At 52.5% G+C, this 25,398-nt stretch overlaps 3 protein-coding genes across 5 annotated transcripts in view; 2 read left to right on the top strand and 1 right to left on the bottom strand.

Annotated features, from left to right (window-relative positions):
- HIP1 (huntingtin interacting protein 1) overlaps positions 1 to 2,866 on the bottom strand; it is a 44,003-nt gene extending 41,137 nt beyond the window's left edge. Inside the window, exon 1 of the mRNA XM_059487166.1 lies at positions 2,733 to 2,866. Coding sequence (XP_059343149.1) covers positions 2,733 to 2,849 — 117 coding nt within the window. The 5' untranslated portion in view covers positions 2,850 to 2,866. The remainder of the gene's footprint in view (positions 1 to 2,732) is intronic.
- Positions 2,867 to 11,903: 9,037 nt separating this feature from the next.
- Positions 11,904 to 13,082, top strand: LOC132082759 (C-C motif chemokine 5-like). 2 transcript variants are annotated; one of them, XM_059487172.1, is made up of 3 exons: positions 11,904 to 12,034; positions 12,304 to 12,415; positions 12,871 to 13,082. In XM_059487172.1, the coding sequence occupies exons 1-3, from the start codon at positions 11,962 to 11,964 to the stop codon at positions 12,968 to 12,970; spliced, it is 285 nt and encodes a 94-aa protein (XP_059343155.1). In that variant the 5' UTR covers positions 11,904 to 11,961; the 3' UTR covers positions 12,971 to 13,082. The 2 variants fall into 2 exon arrangements, with proteins under 2 accessions (XP_059343155.1, XP_059343154.1); XM_059487171.1 differs by having other exon boundaries at positions 11,910 to 12,220.
- A 702-nt stretch (positions 13,083 to 13,784) lies between these two features.
- Positions 13,785 to 19,366, top strand: LOC132082756 (E3 ubiquitin-protein ligase TRIM39-like). Of its 2 annotated transcripts, none has more exons than XM_059487167.1 (6): positions 13,785 to 14,374; positions 15,013 to 15,108; positions 16,906 to 17,136; positions 17,241 to 17,302; positions 17,819 to 17,931; positions 18,425 to 19,366. In XM_059487167.1, the coding sequence occupies exons 1-6, from the start codon at positions 13,937 to 13,939 to the stop codon at positions 18,994 to 18,996; spliced, it is 1,512 nt and encodes a 503-aa protein (XP_059343150.1). In that variant the 5' UTR covers positions 13,785 to 13,936; the 3' UTR covers positions 18,997 to 19,366. The 2 variants fall into 2 exon arrangements, with proteins under 2 accessions (XP_059343150.1, XP_059343151.1); XM_059487168.1 differs by having other exon boundaries at positions 17,241 to 17,263.
- Positions 19,367 to 25,398: the final 6,032 nt, after the last annotated feature.

Here is a 25,398-nt window from a genome sequence, read left to right on the forward strand (position 1 = left end):
TGACCTTTGCTGTGCCCAAAGATTTGTGCCGAGGTTGAGGTGATGAATGGTGAATCACCACGTGAAACACCAGCAAAGGGGGAACAGTCACTGCAACACTCATACTCCCATGGCAGGGCTGCACCCAGCTCATTCTGATGGCAGCAGAACTGCAGGATTTGGTGTTCCCATTGCTCAACTTCCTAAGAAAACCATCAGCATTAACAGAAAAGGAAGACTGGAGTCCTTGGCTGTGTCTTGTTCTCCCTGAGCTCCTCTTGCCCAGCAGGCAGCAAGGACAGCATGAAAGGAAAAGCACATCTGGGCATGTCGTCAGGTTTCCCACATTTGCATTCCCAGGAAAATCAAGATACTTGAACAACTGTAGGAGCAGAAGAGAGGCCACCAGGAAATTTATTCCTGTTTGTCTGCAAGCCAACAGATGAAGGTTGTCAGCGCAGAGTCGTTGTGCAATGTAATGACCATCATGGAAGCTTTCCACCATCAAAATATCCCCTCACCATGGAAGCACTCCAGCACCTGTTTACCACCACCACAGGAACATCCCACCACCACAGGAACATCCCACCACCACAGGAACATCCCACCACCACAGGAACATCCCACCACCAGACCTCTCCACTACTGGGGTGTCCTACCACCACCACAGCCTCGTGGGGTGCTCTTGTTCTTCCAGACTGAGCTCAGACCACAGAAATTGGGTGCTGCCAACCCAAGCAGAGGTTCCTCAGGCTCCCCAAAGACCCATTTGGACACACTTTCTGCCTGTTTGGGCCCTTTTAGCCCAAAATAGGCTTTGCAATGCATGTGCTGCTGCCCTGAGACAGCCAGGATTGGCGGGGAGGGAAGGTATCTGTACCACCTGCTGAAAACACAGGGAAATTTTTCATTTTAAAGCCATTTAACAGATGAAAGTTTTCTTAAAAGAAGTCACTTTCAAAAATAAAAAACCCCAAACCCACAAAGTTTCTCTTAAAAAAACCTCAGAAAGAAGAAGTTGGACAAAAACTGTAGGACCAAGACCTAAGGGGTGCCTGGCAAGTTCTCTAAACTGCAGAGAGAGAATTATGGAGAAAAAAAAAACAAACCAAAAAAAAAAAAAAAAAAAAAAAAAAACCCACCAAAAAAAAACCACGAGGAAAAGAAAATGAGTTAGAAAGGGAATTGCGTGGAGCTGAAGCACAGAAGAAGTAAAAGCCAGACAAGGCGATGCTGTGTCATCAGTTTGGAAATCGGATGAGGAAGATGAAATCTAGCTCGTAGCGACGTGGGGAGCCCCTCCCGGGAAACCACGAGTGCAGGGGGAGCTCCAGGCCCACGGGGCTGCTGCTGACACAAGGAGCCAGCAGGTTCCAGGAGCAAACCAGTTCCATTCCTACCTTCAGCAGTATGAGTAAATAATTGATGTCTGAGGTAACCTGAGCAGGAAGGTGAGCAGAGCCCTGCACACGATCCTGCATCCAACTTCAAAGCCTGGTGGGTTTTCTTCCTGCAAAACCTCCTCAGACATGATCCCTGATGTTTATTCCATCCCTAAGCCATCTCTCACATGCTTGTTCCCACTCTGGGCTCATCCAAGTCTGCTCCCACTGGTCCCACTTCTACCCTTGCTTCTGCCTCAGTTTCCCTTTCTCTCCTGCAGTAGGTCTGGACAGCTCTGCTTCACTGGTACTTTCCATCCCTGGACATGGAGCATGGCCAAGCTGTCCCCATCTCCCTCTGCTGCCATCCCTCTTCACTTCCCCCATGCCTTGTCCAGGCATATCCCCAGCTGCTCCAAGCACATCCTTTCCCCAAATCACCAGCTTTTTCCACCAAAGCATTCCTGCCACCCCTCCAGCTTGGCTGCCACCTTTCCTTTGTGCAGGACACCAATCCATCACCTAAAATCTGAATGAAGGGCCTCATTCAGATACTCTGGATGCTGCTGAGGAGCAAATTCTGTCTGCTTTTCAACATATCAGTGCCTCTTTCCAGGAGCCACCTGCAGGGACAGACCCTGTCCACACCTGGGGTCCCTGAGTGACACCAGAACAGAACCCAGTGGGGTGACTGGCCAAAGAGCCACTCCATGTCCCCTCCAGCCAGTGAAGACACAGGCTATGCGTGCCCAGGATGGTTCCAAGGACAGGGTGGCACTGTCCTGGGCATGATGCCCGCCTGTGGCTGGGCTTGGAGACCCAGCAGCTCAGGTCAGCGGGTGAATGTTCCCTAGCCCCGCTGGCGGGGAGGCCAGGCTGAGCGGACACAGCTGGGCTGGGGCACCCCGGGTGCCACCGCACCCTGATGTCCCCGGGTGTTCTTCTAAGGCCAGGATTCAGCCCCAGCCACGGGGCCCGGGGGGTCGCCATCCCTGCCCCCGCATTGCGACCCACGGCCCTCCCGGGAGGGTAGGGCCAGCCCCGCCCCGCCCCGCCCCGCCCATCAATCTCCACCCACCTGGCCAGCCCTGCCCGCCTGGCCCGGCCGCGCCCACCCGCCCAAGCTCCGCCCCTTGGGCCAGCACCAACCCGCTGGGCAACGGGAGCTGTCCCCGCCCCGGCTCACCTGGCTGACCGCGCCCACCCTGGCTAACCCCGCCCGCCCGGCACAGCCGCGCCCCGCTGTACCCACCCCAGGTACCCGGCGGGCCGTTCCCATCGCACCGCGCCCCAGCCGGGCCAGGCCCCCTCAGCTGCCACCTTCCGTTCCTCGCCGTTCGCATCCCCCGCCCCGCCCTGTCCCGCCCGCACCTGGGCGCGCTCGAAGCTCTCCCGCTCCGCCTCCAGGCCGCCGCCGCCCGCCCGCCGGCTCAGCACCTTGGGCAGCGGGTTGGACACCTGCTTCATAGTGCTGCTCACGCGGTCCATGGCTGCCCCGGGCCCGCCACCGCCCCGGCCCCGCCACTGCCCCGGCCCCGCCGTCCCGCGCAGCGCCGCCGCCGCGCGGGCCCCGCGCCATTGGCCCGCCCACCTGCCACTCAGGCTGGGGCACGCCCCGCGAGCTCCACCCTTCCACCCGCAGCTCCGCCCGCAGGTCCGATTCCTCGCTCTCATTGGTTCCCGGCGTCGCCCCTGGGGAGGAGCGGCCGGGAGACCCAGCCCCTGAGTGGCACCCGCCAAGCTCATTGGTTCATCTGGACGCCAGTCAACGCTAGCTCCCGTCCCCCAAGAGTCCCCTGCCAATTGCTCCGCCTTAAGGGGCCGCGCTCTTAGCACCGCCCACCCAAGCTCTGCGGCCACGCCTTCGCGCGGTCCCCTGCTGTAATTGGCTCACGGCCCTGCCGCTCAGACGTCGGTGTCCCGCCCCGCCCCTCACCGGTGCGGGGCGCGGCGCCCCTTGGCGGCCATGGCGATGCCGCTCATGCCGGGCCCTCGGGGAGATCGGGCCGCGCTCGGGGCTCGCCGGGAAGGGCTCGGCCGTGTACGGGGCACCGCCCCGGGGTCCGCCGGGCCCGGGGAGCCGCTGTCCAACGGCTCTGAGCCGCGGCTGAGCCATTCGGGTCCGCAGGCCGCGGGGGTCCTTACAGGTTGTCCGTGCGGCCTGCGAGGCTGCGGCCCCTCAGCCGAGGCCAGAGTGTGACCACGGGGGTGACCCGACACTGCTGTCCCCTCCCTGCTGCCCGTCTCAGGTGCAGCCCGGCCCCTCTCGGAGCTGAGCCCCCGGGCAATGGCACTCGGGGTGTTCGTGGCTTCCCAGCCCTGCCTGGGGCCGGCGGTGGGGAGGCGGCTCCCCCGGCAGCCTGCGGAAGGGCTGTATGAGGCTTTGCCTTGGTGGAACCGGGCTGTGGGTGGGAGCTCTGGGTGGGAGCTCTGGAGGGGGGTGCTGCAGGCACAGCTGGCAGAGCCCAGCAGGAGGAGTGTAGCATTGACAGAGGGGCAAAATGAGGTTGCAGGTGTCTGAAAAAGAAGAGAGCAGAGGTGACAGAAGGATTTTGCTTCCCCTGCACAGCTGGACTGTGTTTTATTATAACCTGATCTGAGCCTGTGTCTCTGGTGCTGTCACTCGGATCAGAGATTTCTGTAGAATTAGATTGGATATTGGGAAGGAATTCTTGGCTGTAAGGGTGGTTGAAGCCCCGGCACAGGTTGCCCAGAGAAGCTGTGGCTGCCCCATCCATGAAGTTATTCAGGCCACATTGCACGGGGCTTGGAGCAAGCTGGTCTAGTAGAAGGTGTGCTCATGGCAGGGGGTGGAACAGGATTGTTGGAAATCATACAACTTCTAAGTTTTTAAACTAACTTTTTTTAATCAGGGATTTTGTTCATCTTTGCCCAGGAAGGAAATGGAAGTTTCTTTTCAAGAGACTGTTCCCTGGGCAAGACCCGATGAGCTTAACATCTCGAGGGACTGGGAGCCGCCAGAGGATGCACAAGAGGTAAGCGACTATTAATGAACATCCACACCTGAACATCCTTCCTGGTGTGTTGGAGACACTTGGTCTGGAAAAAGATCATAAGAGAAGAAAGAGGACCTGATTAGCAGCTCAGGTGAAGGGATCAATAACCAACAGGAAACCAAATTCTAAGAACTGTGTAACTTGGGACCAATAAACATTGAACCAATTAATCTCTCTGAGTTTTGACTGTATAAGTATGTGAAAAATCTAGAAAAGAGACGTGTGATGGAATTATTTTCTTTGCACAACCCAGTGTGTGGATGAAATTACTTCTGTTGCACATTCTGGCCAGAACATCATCCTGGCCAGAATAAAATAATGCTTGAGTTCTCTAACATTAAAAATTGTTGGAAAGGTTGTGTTTTTCCTGCTGTTTCAGTACCAGGATGAGCTTTAAGTTTCTTCCAACCCAAACCATTCTGGGATTCTCTCAACTTGGTGAATTGATGACTCCTGTAATTTTGACCAGGACTACCATCCTATTCCAGAGGCGAATTTCTCACTTGGAACATTTCTGCAATACTGGGAGAAATTACTTTTTTTTTTTTTTTTTGTGCAGGGACTGAAAACTGAATCCCCAGGTACGGCAAATGGGCTGTGCTGGGGTTGTGCCAGCTGGGTTCCTGCATCCTTAAAAGCAGATCATAACAAATCAATGACTTTGCTCTGGGTGGGGAGGAGCTGGGCTGGGATGATGGGGCAATCTGGAAACAGCTTTTTAGCATGTGGGCTGTCAGGAGCTCTTGTATAAGCAATTCTGCCAGCATATCTCTCTATTGTGGCTTTTCAGCTGAAATAATTGCCACACCAGGACCTTCCTGGAGCTGCCCAGCCGGGTATGTGACAGGCTGTTTGCATCACAGGCCTTCCCAGTCCCTGTGCATTGGATATCAAATCCCAGCTGATGGGAAATGGCCTGCATAGAGCAGCAAGGCCGTTCCTCCCACTGTATCTTGTCTCGACTGCCTGTCTGCATTGTCCTTAATGTGCTTTCTGGAAACCTGCCTCCTTCCTTGGGACTGCTCCCAGGGGAGGTTTAATGGGTTTGATTCATCCACTGTTGCAGCAAGATGATTAATAATTGAAGAAATTACGTAATTCCTGAATAGAGATGGAGGAAAGGAAGAGCAAAGAAGAGCACTGGACAAAGGACAGCGGTATCCTTGTGACCTCTCCCACCCTTCACCTCGCTCGGAACATCCTGCTCCTGGAGCCCATGGCAAGGGATCACTAGGCTGAGGCCTGGTGTAGCTACGCCCTCCCACTGAAGAGCAGAGCCACATCCTCTTCTTCCCTAGCCAGGGCTCAGTGCTGACTCTGGGACTTGGGCAGGAGCAGAGGATGGTGCTTGGATATGGGACAGAACAGGCTGATTCTACTGGCTGCTCCTGCCTCTCCCAGGAATGGGCTGTAACAGGATGGAACTGGGATCCAGCCCATGAGCGGCTGGTCAGACCACCCTGGGCTGGCCCATTCATGCAGCATCTCTGCTGGAATGTGCTGTGGGGCTTTGCAGGGATTTGAGAGGCTCCTTTGCAGTGGGAGAGGATGCCTTGTTTTCAGGTAGTTGAGAGGGGGAGGCACAGAGCTGTTCTTGTGAAGCATCTGTTCGTCTGTCTCAGGTTCCACGGGGAGATAATGGGAAAGGGCTGAAACTGAGCAGGGTATGGAGGTAGAGCAGGTTGGGCTCTTCCTCCCCAGCAGGTCCCTTTTTGGAAGCCATGGCTGGGGTTCACCTGCTCTGAATGCTCTGTCCTCACTCCTGTCCAAGAGGCTGGACTGAAGGGTCATGGCAGAGCCCTTCATAGGAGTGTCTGGCCTGTATGGGGACAGACATTGTCTGGACATGGAGAGGACAATGTGTGCCCTCTCTTTTTTCTTGCTGAGCAGTATGTGGCACCCATCAAGTGCTGCACAGGCCAGGCAGGTGGGACTGGAGCTCATCCTTCCCCTGTTGCAGGGCTCTGTAGGGCAGTTTCCTTCTCCTGCTCCATGCCCAGAGGCTCCTGTCCACAGGAGCCATTCTGTCAGGACATCCTTAACCCAAAGGGGAAGGACAAGTGGCAGGAGAGGGGCCAGAAGGGACTGCAGGGGCTATGGGCCCTGTCTGGGGCTCAGGGATGCTCCTTTTGCAGGGGCTGGGAGCTGGAGTCTCTTTTTACAATTCCCTCCCTAGCCAGAGCTGGAGAGTCCCAGGGTACTGCTGCAACACACATCATCCTCCCGTGGCCTGGCGTGGGCTCAGGGAGAGCACAGATCCCCCTTGTTTCAACAGGAAAACAGAATCACAGAGCTCCACAGTCCTTCCTCTGTTATCTCGCTGACTGTGCCAGAGTGGGCTGTGCTAAGATCCTGCTGTTTCACCCTTGGAGGTGGGAAAAATGGATCCCAAATGGATCCCCTTCAGTAGTCCCTTTACACATTCCAAGGCACACCATCCTGATCGCACCCAAGCAGATGAGCAATTCCTGGGGCCATGTCTTAAAAGGGCAGTGGCTATGTCAGGCCTTCCATAAACCAAATCCTGCAGCCCCAGATGCAGCTCTGCCCTGGTGATGGGATAATTTGCTCAGACTCTGGGATAAAAACTTGTGAGCCAAAGTACCCAGCTGGAAAGGGCAGGGTAGTGGCCCAGACCCAGCAGGAGGGTCCTTGGGGAGCAAAGATTGTGCCAGGAGGAGCAGGCATGGGAGCATGGGGAGAATTTTCATCTTTTGATCCCATGTTTTGAATGATTTGGCAAACAGATTTTGCTGCTGAGTCTTTGCTTGTGCTCCCAAAGAGACCCTGGGCTGCTATGTGGGGCAGGGACAGTCTTGGTGCAGGACCTGGGAGAGCATTGGAGAGCATTGGAGTCTTGGGAGAGCATTGCAGGTGAACAGTCTGGGACTGGGAGAGGGTCTTGGAGAGGACTGCTTGGCTAAGGTGCTTGAGGTCCAGTGGGGCCCTCACCTCTGTCCTGTCTAGGTTTCCTACTTGCCCAGGTGTTACAAGGAGGGCTGTAACCCCAAAACATCATCTGCTGTGTTTTCTGCACAGAAGCCTCAGCAACTGCCTCTGCTTGCCCAAGAATTCAAAAGCAAAGCTGAAGAGGTTTCCAGATGGATCTGCAGGAGAAGACCTGAACTCCACAGGGACACTGGGCTGCAGGGGCAAATGCCTAGGTGAGAAACCAGCTCATGAGCAGGACCTGGAGGTGGGAAGTGTTTTTGCCACTTGCTGGACAGTGTCCCCTTGGCATGGCCAGCAGATCCCCACCAAGCCCAGGTCTCTTCCAAGGCAGGACATGGCAAGCCTGATTTCACAGGATCAATTGGTTGGAAAATACCTCTGAGATCATCAAGTCCAACCTATGACTGATCACCATGTCGATTAGACCATGGCACTGAGTGTCACATCCAGTCATCTCCAGGGATGATGACTCCACCACCTCCCTGGGCAGCCCATTCCAATGTCTGATAACCCTTTCTGTGAATAAATTCTTCCTAATTCTTCCTTTATTTCTGTATTGGGAGCTTTGGCTGCCAGAGTTGGATTACTGAGGAAAGGATTTCTGTGTGAGACTTGAGGTGTGCAGAGTTGAGTGTGGGAGCTGTGTGCTCATTGCAGAGCAGTCTTGGGAGAGCACAAGGCAGGTACTGCAGCAGGGCATGAGCATGAATGTGGAGAGCCAGTATATCCCTGTCTTCCCTTTATGATACAGGAAACATTCTGGCTCCCTACAACTCCCTGGCAGGAGGGTGGAGCTAGGTGGGGGTCAGGCTCTGCTCCTAGGGAGTGATATGACAAGGGGAAAAACCTCAAGTTGAACCAAGGGAGGTTCAGGTTGGATATTAAGGAAATTTTTTTCACTGAAAGAGTGGTTGAGCATTGGAATGGGCTGCCCAGGGCAGTGGTAGAGTCACCATCCCTGGAGGGATTTAACAGAAACAGAGATGTGATGCTTAGGGCTACAGTTAGTGGTGGCCTTGGCAGTGCTGTACTCAATGATGTTAGAGATCTTTTCCAGCCTGAATGACTCCATGATTTCTATCTTTTTCCATGATCCAACATCGACAATACTCTTGTCAAATATTGTTCTCAGGATTCCTGCAACTCTATGGCCTAACTTGCAGATGCCCCCTGTACCTCCAGCTGCTGACAACAGGCGGCAGAGTGTGCAAGCACAATGCAGCTGTCACTCTGGAACTCGGCAGCCTCAGGTGCTACCCGTCTCAAACCCAACACCAAATGTTTTTTTTTCCTTTCTCTGAACTGTGGCTAAACCTGTCATGCTGTGCTGCAGCTGCTGGACAAGTCCTGATCTGCTCCAGGCCAGTTGCTGCTCAGTACTGAGGACATTGTTGGGGAAACAAAGGAGTTGTGGCAGAGGCATCATTTGGCTGTCCTGGGAAGTACCACCACATTTCTGTGAGGGCCACATTCCAACATGGCATCCAGCCACATCTTGTTCTTTTAGACTCCTGGTCACAAAGTGAAGCTTTTATAGGTGCCCCAAATTTGTCTTGGAAAATTGCATGGACTGCAGCAATTTATTTCTGCCTTGCTGTGTGCTTAGAAACTGTTGGAGTCTTTCTGCTGACATTTACCAAAAATATTTCTCTGGAGGCACATCCTGGTGTGCCTGTAGATTTCAGTCCAGGGATTTCAATGCAATTTTGTAAGCTGCTCTGTAGCCCTGATGGTTTTGTTGGACCAATGGTCCTGGAGAATCAAAGATGAACAGTCACGGAGGATGTAGACTAAGGATCCATCTACATCAGCCTTGATACCTCTAGATGTGGTCACAGCAGACCCCTTGAAGAGACCAATCAATATTTGTACTGCACCCTGGAGTGTGCTCCCAGCCTCCAACCATTCTCATTTTCCAAATCTTCTCAAGCCTATCACCCTGAAATCTGAGCTCAGACTCAAGAAAATTTCCTTGTCCTCACTATGTCCCTTGGCAAGGAGCTCCTCATGTGAAGAGCTGCCTCCTTCTGTTCCTTTTGAACCTTCCTCTTGCCCACTCCATTGAATAATCCGTGGCTCCTGCTCTGGGGCAGTGAGTATTCACTTTGTCTCTCTTTCTAGGCCACATATCATCTTGCAGACTTCAATTCAATGTGGAAAGTCTCAATTCTTCTTGAAAATACTTCTTCTCATCTGAGATCTTGCTTGGAGCTGCACCACCCTGGGATCTCTGGCCCCAGTAATTTTCTTTCTGTTTCCAACTGGTTTGCTCACAGTTAAACCCAGTTTCCCACATTAGTGATCCAGCAGTTCCCAGGAGCACTGTGATAAAGTGATCCCCCAGACATGGTCCAGCCAGGAGGTGGTGTGGTGGAGCAGGCTACCCTCAGGGCTGAGCAGAGGTTTCCTCTCACATCCCTAACCTGTCCTGGTGATGGATCCAAAGATACTGTGTTTGGTTTCTATCTATAGCTGAAGCATACCATAAGGCAGAGGTTTTATAGACTCCGTAAATAGCCACTATTTAGGATATATAATATGAAGGAGGTTTTAGAAATCAAAATATTTAGAGGTTTGCATTATTTGTCTTGGTAGGAAGGAGCAAGAATACAGAATCAGAAGGAACAAAGTTGAGGAAAACAGTGAATAGGGGAAATAACAGAGGTGTCGAAACCTCCAAAAATTCCTTTTGGTTGAATGGAAGCAGGAAATACAGCAAGGTGTATCTGAAAGGAGAGAGAATTCATTGACAATGTTGAGGCACAATGGTTATATTCCTGCTATAAAACACTGATTTTTCAAAACAAATCTTGACATTTCGATCAAACCTGTAGTTGAATGTTGTGGAACATCCAGAACACTCAACTAAAGCTGCTCTGAGCTGGGCTGTGTTTGTGTGAGCCATCAGCGAGGAGGCTCCAGCTCATTCCTCAGTCTGTTCTCCTCCTCTCAGTTTTATTCTGGTCCCTGTGTGGAGATGTGTCAGAACAGTGTAGAGTTGGTCTCAATGGGAATTTGTGCAAGTTTGTTTCTGAATGTATTGGCAGAAATGGAAAGAGCAGGGGATGGAAGGAGTAGATGTTGGTGACACCTGATCTTGGAGGACTTTTCCCACATTAATTATTCTGTGGTTCTGTGATTCTGTGACTCACACTGAGCAGTTTATTAGCACTGCTCAGTGAAGACTGTGACAGGTTTAGAGGTTGCCACTGACAGTAACTGACCGCAAAAATGTTGGAGTCTCTTGACCTCCCTCCCCACTTCAGCCACATTTATAATATTTTCTTGGCAAAAGATAAAAGTTACAGTTGATGTCATTTACAGATTAGGTGGAATTTGATTGACTTTAGTTAGTAGCATAAATAGAGGTGAGAAACATAATATGTATTTCTGAGTTAAGCAAAGTTCAGCTTTTGATTTCTATCTAGATCATTCCTTTGACTTAGTTTTCATTAGCTGTATTGTTTTCCATGGAGTCTATCCACACACTGCTGTGTCACTCTATCTTTTGTTTTATATTTGCTTTGATTTCAACAGAGAATTACTGCAGTGTCTCTGTGTTGCTCCATCCTTTGTTCCATGTGTCCCTTGGAGTGGCACACCAAGCTCCATCAGCATTCCTGCTTCCAAGGTATGCAGGCAGTTTGTCCCTGTCCTTGCACTCTTTATTGCTTAGCTTTGGCTTTCGGTCTCCTCACACCTTTCTTGGTCCCACTCTGTGCAGTGTGGGGGAGAGTGGATCTATGATGGTGGTAGGACTTCAGGCCCTCACCGAAATGTGCTGGAATCAAATAACCATCTTTGTCAGCTTTGCTTTGCTAACATAGTCATCAGCTCCTAAAGTTCACTGTGGGCATCAGTGGCCAATTCCCATGTCCATGAAGAACTGAATACTATTTTAGCTGTCACTAGTATTTGAGAAGTTGTGATGTAGCAGAACTGGTTCCCCAAAGACTTGTTGCAAGGGATGCTCAAGGACATAAGAGGAGCCCAGATCTGGAATTGCACCGTGCTCCACCCTCTGCTCTGCACATTTATGCACCAATGGCCTTCAGAGTCCCATGGAGGAAGCCCCCAGTGCAAGTGGGACCCAGCATGGCTGGGTGGGCACATGGGTGGTCAGCCTGACTCTCAGACTTTCCCCGCTCTAGTTGCTGTGGCAGAGGTGAGATCTCCTGTTTGTCCATGATGCAGATGTTCTGGGAAACAAGGGCGTGACAACCATGGTTGACCTTCATCCACTGCTGTGACTTCTAGGCAAGAGGTCCACCTACTGATCTTCCAAATTACCAATTCTACGTTTTCTGCAGAACCCTTAGGTCACGGGAAATGAAATGAGAGGTCATATCCTGTTCTGTGTCCACTCGTGGTATCTGATGGTATCGTACCCTATGCCATGTCAGGACACTGCTGTCATCAGGGCTCTGGACGGTTTCCTCTGCAAGGCTGTGTGCTATCCTTGACACTGCACTTTTTCCATTGTGTCATGGCTTTCAGCAATGTTTCCATCCTTGGTTGCTGTCTGCCTATATAAAGAGGGCAGAACTCAGGGATCTCACACCAGGAACAGTGAGGGACACTCTGCGACAGTCCAGCCTCACTCCTACAATTCACCTCTACCCAAGAGGACCATGAAGACCTTCACAGCAGCCCTTTCTGTACTTTTTGTGGTTGTCTTCTGCCACCAGGCCACCTTCTCTCCAAGTGAGTCCAATCTCTCCTCTCCAAGGAGCTGTCTCCTCTTTCTGTCTGCTGTATAAGGTCTAGTAATGCTTGGCAGGTTTCTCTTACTAGCATCTGCTGTAGGAAAAGAGAAGCCTGTCTTACCTTGGCTCCCTGGTGGGAAGATGGCTATGGTGGGAGCCCACTGTGGGAGCAGCACTTCCTCCAGTGAGAATCTTCTCGTCTTCTCACCCTACTTCTCCCCACTGGCACTTTTCCTGGTCTGATGTAACAGAAAACTTCTCTTCCAGTTTCTCTCCACTCTGGTCCCTGCTGTGTTGAGTACAACCCTGGACCATTGCCCTTGAGCCGTGTGAAGAATTATGTGCCCACGGGCAGCCACTGCTCCAAGCCAGCTGTGATGTAAGTACATCTTCTGCCCTGCTTGTCCTGACAGTGTGGGGGAACCCCACATCATACTTCATCCTGACATGGAAAAGCACTGGGCAAGGCTCTCCCATGTGCAAACAGCCTGGGAACATGTCAGAGGGCAATCCCACATCCTAGACAGCGAATTTGTGAACCTCCTTATTAGATTTGAGCTAATAGAGCTTTTGCTGGTCACCCCTCTCACCCCAGATAGGGGGACCCAGCCAGGACGGTGTCCCAGATGTAGAGATGTTGGGGACAAAGCAGTTTAAGTGCAGAGAGCAAGACACCTGTAAGGACATGGAATCACTCCCACCCCATTTCCCTAGGGCTGTTTTGCAGCCTGTATAGGTGTCTGGTGGGTGTCACTGTTGGCGTGGAGCAGGTGGTCTCACTCTTCTCTCTGTCTTCCTTTCCTTTGCCTCTCCTCACTGGATTTCCTTTTCCAGATTTACCACCATCAAGAACAAGCTGGTCTGTGCCAACCCCAATGACAAGTGGGTCAAAGACATAATGAATCAATTAAAGGACAATAAGCACAGTGGATAAGCAATACCCTGCTCTCTCCAAGCACCACTTCTGCAGGAATATGCTCTCATGGACACCTCCAAGACATAATCTATTTTCTCACTGCCTGGGAATTTGGCAGGGTATTCAACTCAGTGTTTAGCTCTTTTATGGAAGGCTGTGCAATGCCGGTCTTAATTTATTTGACATTTTCAGTGAAACTTTTCATTCTCCATTGTACTGAAAGTGTTGAAGTTATTTTTGTATAATAAAAAGGAGCAAAACTTGCAACTTCTCCCAGTGGTTCTTGGGATGCTCCACGGAGACTGGGGTGTGTAGCAATGGTTGGAAGGGGGTCAGGGCTGACACTCAAGGGTCTGTGGGTGATGGGGTGACACCTGGCTGTCCCCCAGCCTCTCTGTGCATGCAAGGGAGAGCACTTCTCATCCTGCCTGTCCCGCCTGCCTCCTCGCCGCGGCACATTTCCAAACTCCTGGCTCTTTGCAGTGGGTGGGTATCACGGGGGATGTTTTGGCACAATTGTTGGTGGGGCGAGGGGTCATTTACCTCGGCCAACATCTCTGGTCAGCGGGCAGGTGCCTCAGAGGCTCCTCGGGCTGCTGAGCTCAGCCATCACCAGACCCAACCCCATCTCCACCACTGTCCCGGCCCCGGGCTGTCTCTGGCCACGGGTTAGTTCTGGTGCTTCCAAATGTGTCCCGGTCTCCCCGCGGGGTTTTTCTCTGGCTTTGCCCCGCCGGGCTGGAGGCAGTCCCAGCCTTTGGGGCTGGCTGCAGCTGTCCCGGCCGGTGCCAGCTCCTCCCCCCGGCAGCACGGAGGCTCCGGGGCCGGTACTATCCGGTAGCGAGGCCGGCTCGTCCTGCAGGCTTTCATGGCACTGCCCGTTCTTCCTCGCCGTGGGGCTGTGCCAGCCATGCCTGCCTGGGAGCCCGCCTTTGCTGGCTGACGAGGGCCGAGGGAAGCGCCCGTGGAGACCAGCGGGCCACCATGGCGCTGGCAGGTGCTCTGGAGCGGCTGCAGGAGGAGGCCATCTGCCCCATCTGCCTGGAGTACATGAGCGAGCCGGTCAGCATCGACTGCGGCCACAACTTCTGCCGAGGCTGCATCGCCAAGCACTGCCAGGACAAGGGGCTGTGGGCCGACGGGCCCTTCTCCTGCCCGCAGTGCCGGGCCTCCTGCCACCGCAGCGGCTTCCGACCCAACCGGCAGCTGGCCAACATCGTGGAGAGCATCCGCCAGCTGGGGCTGCGGGGCGGCCTGGGGCCCGAGCTGGAGCCGGGGACCCCCCTGTGCCCCCAGCACGACGAGCGGCTGAAGCTGTTCTGCGAGGAGGACGAGGAGCCCATCTGCGTGGTGTGTCGGGAGTCGCTGCAGCACCGCCCGCACACCGTGTACCCCATCGAGGAGGCGGCGCACGTCTACAAGGTACGGGAGGGTGAGGCGCCGGGTCCCTGCCCTGCCCGAGGCGCTCTGGCACGGGGCTGTGCGGCCACCGGGACCCCAGCAAGCTCAGTGGCATCGCTGGGAAAGCAAAAGGAGGGGTAGCGCAGACGGTCACCTCCCCCGCCAGCTGCCCTCGCTGCAGGGATAAAGCTGGACCTGCCTTATCTTCCAAATTGTTGGTGGAGCCAGGCTCACCCCGTCTATCCAGCTCAGGGACGCAGCCTGGCTCCCTGCCCATTCACAACCCCTGGAGAAGCTGAGCTGGTGGGTCCCAGAGGACATTTTGCCCCGGTGGAGGGATGCTGGCACCCAAATCCCACATCCCAGCTATGATCCTGACAGTGCCACCATCCACCCTTCACCCCAGCGTTGAAAGAGGGCTGTCGCTTTGGTCTCCAGAACCTTAATAGTGAGGAAAAACACAGGGGAAACCTGCGGAGCATGGGGAGGGTTAACACTGAGCTGAGTGAAGAGCGCAGCTGCTTTGTTTGGGTGCCAGTGCCTGGCACTGCCTGGCGCTGGGTCAGTGTCTCCCCCCCACAGGCAGGGGAGACTCAGCCAACTTGCAGTGCTCAGCAGGTGCTGTTGGGGTGAGTTGAGCCCATTTTTCTGCTTTCCAGGTCAAACTCCAGAAGTCCCTGGAGAGTCTTTTAAAGGAAGTGGAGGAGGTGAAGAAGTATGAGTCAGCAGAAAGGATGAAAACCCAGGAATGCAAGGCAGGTGCCTGTCTTAATTCTTAAAGAATGAGCTTCAGAGATATCAGGATTTAAGAAAAAAACACCCTGAATGATCTTGTCTGGGGACACAGATTTATCATTGTCTTCAGGCTGTGTTCTGCTGTCACATGTATGAGCAATGCTGGAAGCCAGGCTCAGTAGCCGTGTGCAGCTCTATAAAAAGATTTGCAAGGAGCAGCATGCCAGATTCCCCGGAATAATGAGAAATTTATGCTGGTTAACAATTAGACATGGGCTATTTTTTATTGCCTTTTGTTTTACAACATGTGCTTCAGTTCCAAGCCAGGCGTGAGCTGTGTGGTGAGCTCCACTCCACAGCAACAGGAACCAGAAGTATTTTCATAAGAAAAAAACAAACTGAATTATTGCAACTCTATCCCACTCCAGACAGTTCTGGGAAGAGCAGACGCCAGCAAACAGCTGGACTTCAAATCTCTTAGAGTGAAAGATGGAAAGTAAAAGTAAATGCAGAAAAGGAAATGAAACTGCTGGATGAGTTATCCAGCTCTGAATTTGAGCAGATGGTTAATCAGCTCTGGCAGGGAAGACAGGTTTCTCTGAATTCCCCTAGTTTTTCACTTATCTCCCTTGCCTGTGGCAGTCCAGACAAATGGTGGTGGGTTTCAAGGATGTCCCTATGAGCCCTCTGCCCCCACGGGGAGAGAAGGACAGAGACTGTGAGAGCTGTGTCACTGTCCTCCCATCTGCCTGAGTCACAGCTCAGGGTCGTGGCTCAGCTGCCTCCAGTTTCCTTTGGTTGTGCTTTTATAGCAAAAAGAGCAAAGATTCCCCTGTGAGTGGTAGGGGGAAGAAGCTGTCCTGGCTTATCAAGTCTTCATGACTCAGGTTCAAGTACTTGGATGGGGAAAAAAAAGAAGTTAAATTTCCTTTCCTTTATCTTCTTAATTCTGAGATTTCCTGACCCAAGCCCACTGCAGAGTGTCTTTCTGCAGCTCCAGGTTTCCAGCCAGCTTTTAGGGATGAGGTGAAAAGCCCTGAAGGCACTGGCAGACCCTGCCAATTGCTGGTTCTTCACCTTGTAGTGAAACCTGGGGAGCCTCCTGGGCTCATCCCCCACAGCTCCAGGGTTTCCTTTACATGGCAGATAGAGACAGGATATGAGGGAACTGTCTTAAACTAAGAGAGGAGAGATTTAGATTAGATATAAGGAAGAAATTCCTCCATGTGAGAGTGCTGAAGCCATGGCTTCTTGCCCAAAGAGGCTTTGACTGCCCCATTCCTGAAAATGTCAAAGGCCAGGCTGCATTGGGCTTGGAGCAACCTGCTCTAGTGCAAGGTGTCCCTGCCCATGGCAAGGGCTGGAAGCAGATGGTCTTTAAGATCCCTTCCAACTGAAACCATTCCATGATTTTGTGACTGTTCTACCTCTTGCTCTTAACTGGGGATTTTCCCAGCATTGTCCACCTGCCCAAGCAAGTTTATTAGCCTGGATTTGGCTGGAGGTTTGAGTTGTAATAAAAACCTACCCTGACACCTGAGGGCACCTCCTTGCAGCCCAACACACCCCAGACCTCTGGGGTCCAGCTGAGCAGAAATGCCCCAGGCAAATTCCTGCTGCTGGTAAACCAAGGATGCGCAGCAGGAATTACAGTGAGGTGGAAGCACAAGTTTGCCTCTGGCTGTTTTTGAATTCATGCACTTTTCACAAAAATGCAGTATTTTCCCAGGGCCTGATGTCGGGCGTGGATGCCAGAGCATCTGGCTCTGTCTTGGCTGCCTGGATAACGTTCACCCCATGAATCTTCTTGTCCCAAGGAGACAGTAAAGAAAAAGCGGGAGAGGATTGTGAGTGAGTTTGGGAAGCTGCATCGGCTGCTGGCTGATGAGGAGAAGCTACTGCTCCAGAAGCTGGAGGAGGAAGAGAAGCAGATTCTGCTGCTCATCAATGAAAACTTGGCCAGGCTGGTGGAGGAGAAGTGCTTGCTGGAGGAGCTGATCCTGGAGATAAAAGGGAAGAGTCAGCAGCCAGCTGATGGGCTGCTCAAGGTTAGGCTTTGCCACCAGCACCACTAACTCAGCCCTGGTGCCTTTGTCACCTGGATGGGTGGCTTGGCCCAGACAAACCCAGAGTCGTTTTTGTCTTCTTCTAGGACATGAAAAGCATCCTGAGTAGGTGGGTGATTTTTCCTGATAGGTGCCATGATTATTCCTGGTAGGTACCCATGATTATTCCTGGCAGGTACCCATGGTTATTCTTGGCAGGTACCATGGCTGTTCCTCCTACTGTCCTGGATGCCTCCGGGCTTTGAGGCAGATGTTTGTATCTGTTCCACAACAGCCACCCCATCATCCCTGCCCAGCATCTGCTTTGGTCCTCCTGGGGTAGACGCAGGAGGGACTGAGACAATCCCTCAGAGGTTTTCCAGGGGCTCAGAGCCACGGCCTTGCATGGCTTGTGACATGTGAGCTGCATCCCCTCCTAAGGGATGTGCTGCCCAGTGGCTTTTTTCCTTCCTTCCTTCCCCAGGCCTGGCATTGCTGCTCCCTGTATCATTTAGTTCTGATCTCATTTGGATTGCCAATATGCAAGTAATTATCCCTAGTGCTCTTCCCAGCCAGAGCTCCAGGGAGGCAAAGGGCAGCACAAGGGCATTGACCCCCTTCCCAGCTGGACAGGGGCCATGGTGCAGGCTGTGGATACAACCCAAGGGCATCCCTCCCTTCTCAGGTGTGAAGGGGTAAAATTCCAGTCCCCCAAGGCTGTGTCTGTGACCCTGAAGGAAAACTACAGCATTCCTGAGCGCTGCCTGGGCATGAGGGACATGCTGAAGAAGTTCAAAGGTGAGGGGGCAGCTTCTGGCACATTTGGGTTCTGGTTTTCCCCAGTACCCTGGGGCACAGGGAGGTTTTTCTAATAAGCTTTGTCCAGCCGCTCCAGGTTTGTGCACTGATGAGTTCAGGCTGGTTTCTTGGTGGGAAGACCTTTGTTGTGGTCTTGGATGGATTATGAGGGGACCCTGAAGCCCAGGATGTCCCTCGGGGGTTTCAAGCACCATGTTGCCCATGATGTCTGGCTTTCAGACCTCTTTCTGAAGCTGTGGAACTGCCCTCCTTGGCTTGGCTCTGCAGCCTGACACCAAGTATTTTGATGAGGCTCATTTTCTGTGTTACATTTCCCCACTGCCAGGCAGTGCTGGGAGCTGTGCAAAACCACGAGCAAATAATTGTGGGAAGGTTTGGGAGAGCTCAGCATTCAGGTCATAGGCACCTGTTTGTGTCTGTGCCTGCAGATGCCTGAAGCCTTGTTCATCCTTCCATCCTTCTCTCTGTTCAGTGGACGTGATTCTGGACCCAGAGACAGCACACCCAGACCTCTCTGTGTCTGAGGACCGCAAGAGCGTCCGGCGTGGGAGCAAGAAGCTGCTCCTGTCGCTCTTCGACAGCCCCAGGAGGTTCGGCAGCGCCCCGGCCGTGCTGGGCAGCCCCGGCTTCTTCTCGGGCCGCCACTACTGGGAGGTGCAGGTGGGAGACAAGCCCGAGTGGGGCCTGGGGCTGTGCCGGGAGGCGGCTGGCCGCAAAGGCTCTGTGCTCTTCTCCCCCAACAATGGTTACTGGGTGCTGCGGCTGCAAAACGGGGGCACCTACGAGGCCCTGACCGTGCCCGTGTCCCCCGTGACCCTGAGCGTGAGGCCCCGGCGCGTTGGGATCTTCCTGGACTACGAGGCGGGAGAGATCTCCTTCTACAACGTCAGCGACCGCTCCCACATTTACACCTTCACTGACAAGTTCTCAGGCAATCTCCGGCCTCTCTTTTTCTTGGGTGCCTTTTTGGGGGGCAGAAATGCAGAGCCCTTGGTGATCTCCTGGGTCAGGGACCCACAGGGGACTGGATGCATCATCTTGTGAGAGTGGCTGCCCTGGTTTGTCACTGGTGGGCAGAAACCTGGGAGCCCAACCAGCTTCTCCTGGTGAGTGGGGCAGCACTAGGGGAAAACCTCAGTGCCCTGGTGAATGTCCTGACAGGATTCTCACATAGTTCTGGCTGCTGGGGTGACCTGCCATGTGTGACACCCACTGTGTGCCATGTGTTGGGAAGGCATTTTGCAGCAGGAATGTGCCATAACCCTCTGTGCCACTAGTGGGGACAGGGGAGTCCCCTGATCACTGATGTCCTGATACTCATCTCACAGGCTGCTGGAGCAGTGTGTGTGCTCAGCCTGCCATGTAGTGCTGACTTTGTTGTGAATTGTATTGGAATAAAATAATAAAGGCTTGATTTGGGGAACCTTGTGTGGTTAATGGTATGACTGCTGCTACTCTGAAATATCTCATAAGGCAAAGGGTGCTGCTGGACCTGATCCTCTCCAGCCCAGAGGATCCTTGAGAGATCCCATTGTGGCATCTGTGGGACACAGCAGCACTCTCCAGGCAGGGATTTGGGAGTGGCAGATGCCTGTGTGGTGGCTTGACCCCAACCTTGTGGTACTGGGGCCTGGGGTGAAGAGAGAGGACTTCTGTTTGGATGTGGGTGGTCCCTATGCTGCTGTCTCTGGTCCCCTCCTCAGGAGATCCCTCCAGGTCTGTCAGCTCCAGCCCCTCCACCCCCCTCAAAACCCCATGAGTGGGAAAGCTCCAAGTGTGGGGAGTTTGCCCATCGCAGGGCAGGGGTGCTTCAGGGCTGCAAGATCCAGGGAAAGAAAAATAGCCCAAACTCTGTCTCCAGTGTTCACCCTTGGTCTGTCCATCCCCTGGTACATCCGTTCTCCTCCAAGGCTCTTGCCAGGCTGCCCCAAGGCTCTTGCCAGGCTGACAGTGTGTCACTGGAGGAAAAGTTCGTCTGAACCTGAGTGGGGCCATGGTCTCTTTGCACAGGGCCAGGAGGACGAGACACTGCTCTGGGTGCACAAGACACTACCCTGTGGCACATGGGGTGCCAGCAGTGCCACCAGCCCTGGACTACCAGCTGGAGTAGCTATGCAGTGTGTCCTTCAGACAGAAACCAAGAGGCTGCCTAATTTGAAGTCCGATTCACAGAATCACAGAATCACAGAATTTTCAAGACTGGAAGAGACCTATAAGATCATCTAGTCCAGCCGATGTTCTAACTGTTCAACTAGATCATGGCAGCAAGTGCCACATCCAGTCTTTTTTTAAATTCTTCAAGGGATGATGCCTCTACCACCTCACTGGGTAAATGATTCCAGTTTCTGACCACTCTTTCTGTGAAGTATTTCCTTCTTACTTCTAACTTACATCTAGCTTGACGCAACTTGAGACTGTGTCCTCTTGTTCTATCCGTTGTCGCCCGGAGAAAGAGGCCGACCCCCAGCTCACTACAGCCACCCTTCAGGAAGTTGTAGAGAGTGATGAGGTCGCCCCTTAGTCTCCTTTTCTCCAGGCTGAACAACCCCAGCTCCCTCAGTCGCTCTTCATATGGCTTGTATTCCAAGCCCCTTATTAGTTTCGTTGCTCTCCTCTGGACACGCTCAAGTAACTCAACGTCCCTCTTAAAGTGAGGGGCCCAGAACTGGATACAGTACTCCAAGTGAGGCCTCACCAGTGCCGAGTACAGGGGAAGAATGACCTCTCTGTTCCTGCTGGCCATACCATTTCTGATACTGGCCAGGATGGCATTGGCCCTCTTGGCTACCTGGGCACACTGCTGGCTCATATTCAATCGACTGTCAACCAGCACCTCCAGGTCCCTTTCCACCTGGGCACTATCCAGCCACTCCATCCCCAGCTTGTATCGGTACAGGGGGTTATTGTGGCCGAAGTGCAATACTCGGCACTTGGACTTATTGAAGTTCATCCCGTTTGATTCTGTCCATATGTCCAGCCGTTCCAAGTCTCTCTGCAGAGCCCTACACCCCTCTAGTTGATCTACACTCATACCCAATTTGGTATCATCAGCGAAACTACTAATAAAAGACTCTAAGCCCTCATCCATATCATCAATAAAAATATTGAACAAAACTGGTCCCAACACAGAACCCTGAGGGACACCACTGGTGACTGGTCGCCAGCTAGATGTGACACCATTCACCAGCACTCTTTGGGCCCGGCCATCCAGCCAGTTTTGAACCCAGCAAAGGGTATTCCTATCCAGACCACGGCCAGCTAGCTTGTGTAGGAGTATGCTATGGGAAACAGTGTCGAAGGCCTTTCTGAAATCCAGAAAAACAACATCTACAGCCTTCCCTGCAAATAAATTCAATGCAAATAAAATGAGATTTGGTAAAATGTAATCTGAAATGCTCAGCACAATTTATCATAGAGTCCTGGACTGGTTTGGGTTGAAAAGGACTTTAAAGCTCATGTTGTTCCACCCCCTGCCATGGGCAGGGACACCTTGCACTATCCCAGGTTGTTCCAAGCCCTGTCCAGCCTGGCCTTGGACACTCCCAGGGCTGGGGCAGCGACAGCTTCCCTGGGCAACCTGCGCCAGGGCCTCCCCACCCTCAGAGGGAAGAACTCTTTCCCATGTCCCATCTAACCCTGCCCTCTGGCACGGGGCAGCCATTCCCCCTTGTCCTGCCACTCCAGGCCCTTGTAAATTGTCTCTCTCCAATTCTCTGCAGACATCCTGGATGATGCTTTAGGAGTCTTCTAGTGAATAAATTGTCTGGACTGGGAGAGCAGTTCCCCTTGACTGAGTTTTGCTGTGTTTTGGGGAGTCCCACACTCCTTCAGGATCTTTCTTTTGGTGGCTACACAAGAGAGAACAGACTAGTGAGACAAGCTCAGTCACAGCTTTGCCACACCCCAGGGAGGAGAAAGATGATAGGTCCAGTGGGTCCTGCAGTGCACTGACACCCTGAAGATATTACATGGAGATTATGATCTTACAGTCACTCCATGGAGAAGTTTATGGAGCCTGAGGAGATAAGAAAGGACATAAACTTCAAGGCCTTAACAAAGAGCTGAAAGCAGAGGCAGTTGGTGGAGGGAGTGGTGAGGACAGCCACAGAAAGTTGTTGTGCATTGAAGGAACCAGGGTAAATGTCACTGAACGAGGAGTGGGAGGAGATGATGGAATAGAAACTGTCCAGAGCAACCTGATCCTGGCAGGGGATGGACAAGTGGCACTTGCTGCAGGCCTGGGTGGGTGAAGGGTTTCCAGAAGAAGCAGAAGGAAGTGCAACAATTCAGAGATCTTGCAAGCAGGGGAAGAAATGAATGAGTAGAAAGGATGTGAGCTCACCCCAATGCAGCATCCAAAGTGTTTCTAGCAATCATGAATCTGCCTCCCCCGAGAAGGACAGTGGAGGTCAAAGGTATGAGATAGTTCTGAGTAGGTGCCCAGATTGTCCATCTGGTGGACTCTGCATCACGTGCTTCTAAGGAACTGCTTGGAGCAGATACCAGTGTGCCCTCTGATGCCCAGACTGGTTGGCAGCTGGAGAGCAGCTGGGAGCACTGGGACCTGGCTTTGGGAGCTCCCTGCTGCCCTGAAACTGATCCTGGGGTGATTTGCAAGCAGGATTTCTCTCTAAGCCATGGCAAGTGGAGTTTGTCCCTGTCCTCGATGGCAGTGCATCAATGTCTGGCTGTGGCCTCCACACAGACCTTGTCCTGCAAGGACCAGATCCTGCTCAGCCTCGTCCAGAGGGAATGGCTGCACAGCACAGCAGAGTATCACAGAATCATGGAATTGTTCAGGTTGGAAAACACCTCTAAGGTCATGGAGTCCATCCATTACCCCAGCCAAGGACTGTTCTGCTCAAGGGGTGTGGTTTGGCTGAAGGCAGGAATCCCTTGAGATACCAAACCCGGCAGAGGCACCATGGATTGGGTGTTACTGTTTTTCTGAGCAATCGGTAGATTAAAGTAACACTTTGGGCATTGGCTCCCGGGGCAGTTTCCTCACTCCCAGGCACTGGCAGTGTCCCTTGTTATGATTCAGCACAGTTAACAGACCTGAACATTTAGAAATGTGCTTTCTTTAAAATGTTGCACCCTTCTCTTCTAGAAGAAAATGCTTCATCATCTCAGAGGGATGTGAGTCATCGTCTGCATCTTTCTAAGAATTCAGCAGAAATGTTCTTTTGGGTTTTCCTGGCCACTTCTGCCTTTTGTCACCCATCACAGGGAAGGCAACAGCCAGGCACAATTTCTTCTGTAATACTTAGTGTCTTCCTTAGCCCTGGGAGTCTGGGATATTGCACCACTTTAGGAAAACACTACTTTTGTATGCAGCTTACAAACCCATCCCCTTTTACATTACATTTTTGGATTCTGGTGCCTCAGAAGTGGCACACCCCCTGCTCATGGTGTCTCTGGGAAGAGCTGTTCTGGAGACTGAGCCTCCCATCCCTGTTGCAAACCAGGGCCCTGGGGATGGGGAGGAAGGTACAGAATTGGCACTTCTGGGTGCACAAACATTTTGCCTTCAGTGTGTCTAATTCCTCTCTGAAAAGTGGAGATGTAGAAGCTCAGACCAGGAACATTGACTGGCTTCAATCCACAGCCCTGCTCCTCCTTCTATGAGAATCTGGACTCCATCCTCCAATTCCCCTGGTATTTGGTGTGCCTCAAAATGCCTACAGACACACTAGAGTGACGTAAACAGCAAATATGGAGACATATGCATATATAATAATAATATTCTTATCATAGTAATGATTGAATTTTTGTTCACAGCCAGGCTTGCCCAGGACTTTTGTCAAAAAAAAAAAAAAAAATAAAACCAACAAAAAAGAACTTTACCAAACAAACCAACCTCCACAAAACCAAAAAAAGAGAATTATTTTTATATACATTCAGTAAATTCCACACTCTGATTTCAGGATGGATAGTTTACAAATTCCAAATCCCTTTAACAACATTGTTCTTGTTTTGATCTGAATCCAGAGAAAGTTCTGCAGAAAACCACTGTCCTCTTGGTCCCAACTCCACTTTTCTCTTCATCTGTTAAGCTTAAGGATCCCTTCCAGTTCAGCATGTTCTGTGATTCTGGTGTCCACCTGCTTGAGCACCCCATGAGAGTGTTCATGGGAGGGATGAGCACCACAATTGCCTGAGCCCTGGGCGTGAACTTCCTGGGGAGACAAAGCTCTTTACCATGAGGGTGGGCAGGCCCTGGCACAGGGTGCCCTGGCAGGGTCCAAGGCCAGGCTGGATGGGGCTTGAAGCAAGCTGGGACAGTGGAAGGCTGTGGCAGCAGCTCTGGGGCCACAGAGAGCAGCACAGCTGGCTCAGGCATTGTGCTGGAAAGGCTGTGGGAAGATCAGAGAAAAGAATGATAAATAATTCTTATCTTCACTTGCTGCCCCTGCTGTTGTGAACATGTGGAATGTGTTATGGAGGTTTGTCTACCAAAGGGTGGTTTCTTGATTGGCCACTGGTAATGGTGTTTGAAGGACCAGTTGGGTCCACCTGCATTGTAACTGTCTATAAAAGCAATGGGTTTCTTAATGAGTATAGTTTAATAAAGTGATTGATCAGCCTACTGTGAATCATGGACTCAATGCTAATTATTACCAGGCTGGGGGCCTGCAATGACAGAAGGTGTTCCTGCCCATGGCAGGGGGTGACACAGGATGAGCTTTGAGGTCCCTTCAAACTGAAGCTATTCCATGATTTTATGATTCCATGATTCTGTGACCCAAGGATTGCATGGTGTGAGGGTGTCCCTGCATGCTTCAGGTCTAGCAGCAAAATCAGCCTCAAGCAGCTGCACAACCACAAATACATCTGGGGCCCATGGCAGGGTGACCCCTGGGTGAGGATCTAAGCTGATGGTGCCACGGTAGTGCAGCCCTTGCTGCTCTGAGCCACTCCTCATGCTCTGCAGAAGGTGCTCATTCTCACCTCTCTCTGGGGGTGTGCAGCTGCAGCTCCTCACGCTTTTCTGAGCTGTCACACACAGGCGGGTGCAAGATCAAGAAAGGCATGAGTAATTCTGGGCTCCTGCAGGCTCCCAGAACAGCAGTGAGGAGCCAGCTGAGGTACTCTGGGGTGGAGGGGGAGGGCTGTGGGAGGCTGGAATGGCCCTGGGTGTTTTGGGACACTGCCCAAGGCAGACAGCCTGTGTGCCGCATTGCCGGGCTCGATGGTACTCACTGCATCACCCTGTGCCCTTCCACGAGGAACCTGAGGCTGTGGGACAGTGCCACAGAGGCAGGCAGGGCTTGTGTCCAAGAGGGACTGTGGAGGCTCAAGGGATTTTGGGATAATCCCATCACAGCTCTTCCCCCTCCTGTCTCCTGTTCCTGCTGTTCCCTGGATAAGGGCAGCTCTGGGCACTAGGCTTTGTTCCAATCTCAGTCCTCAGGGTGAATCTATCCAGCAGCACCCAGGGTGGCT

The sequence above is a fragment of the Ammospiza nelsoni genome, chromosome 21 (assembly GCF_027579445.1).
Source record: "Ammospiza nelsoni isolate bAmmNel1 chromosome 21, bAmmNel1.pri, whole genome shotgun sequence".
Taxonomy (NCBI): Eukaryota; Metazoa; Chordata; class Aves; order Passeriformes; family Passerellidae; genus Ammospiza; species Ammospiza nelsoni.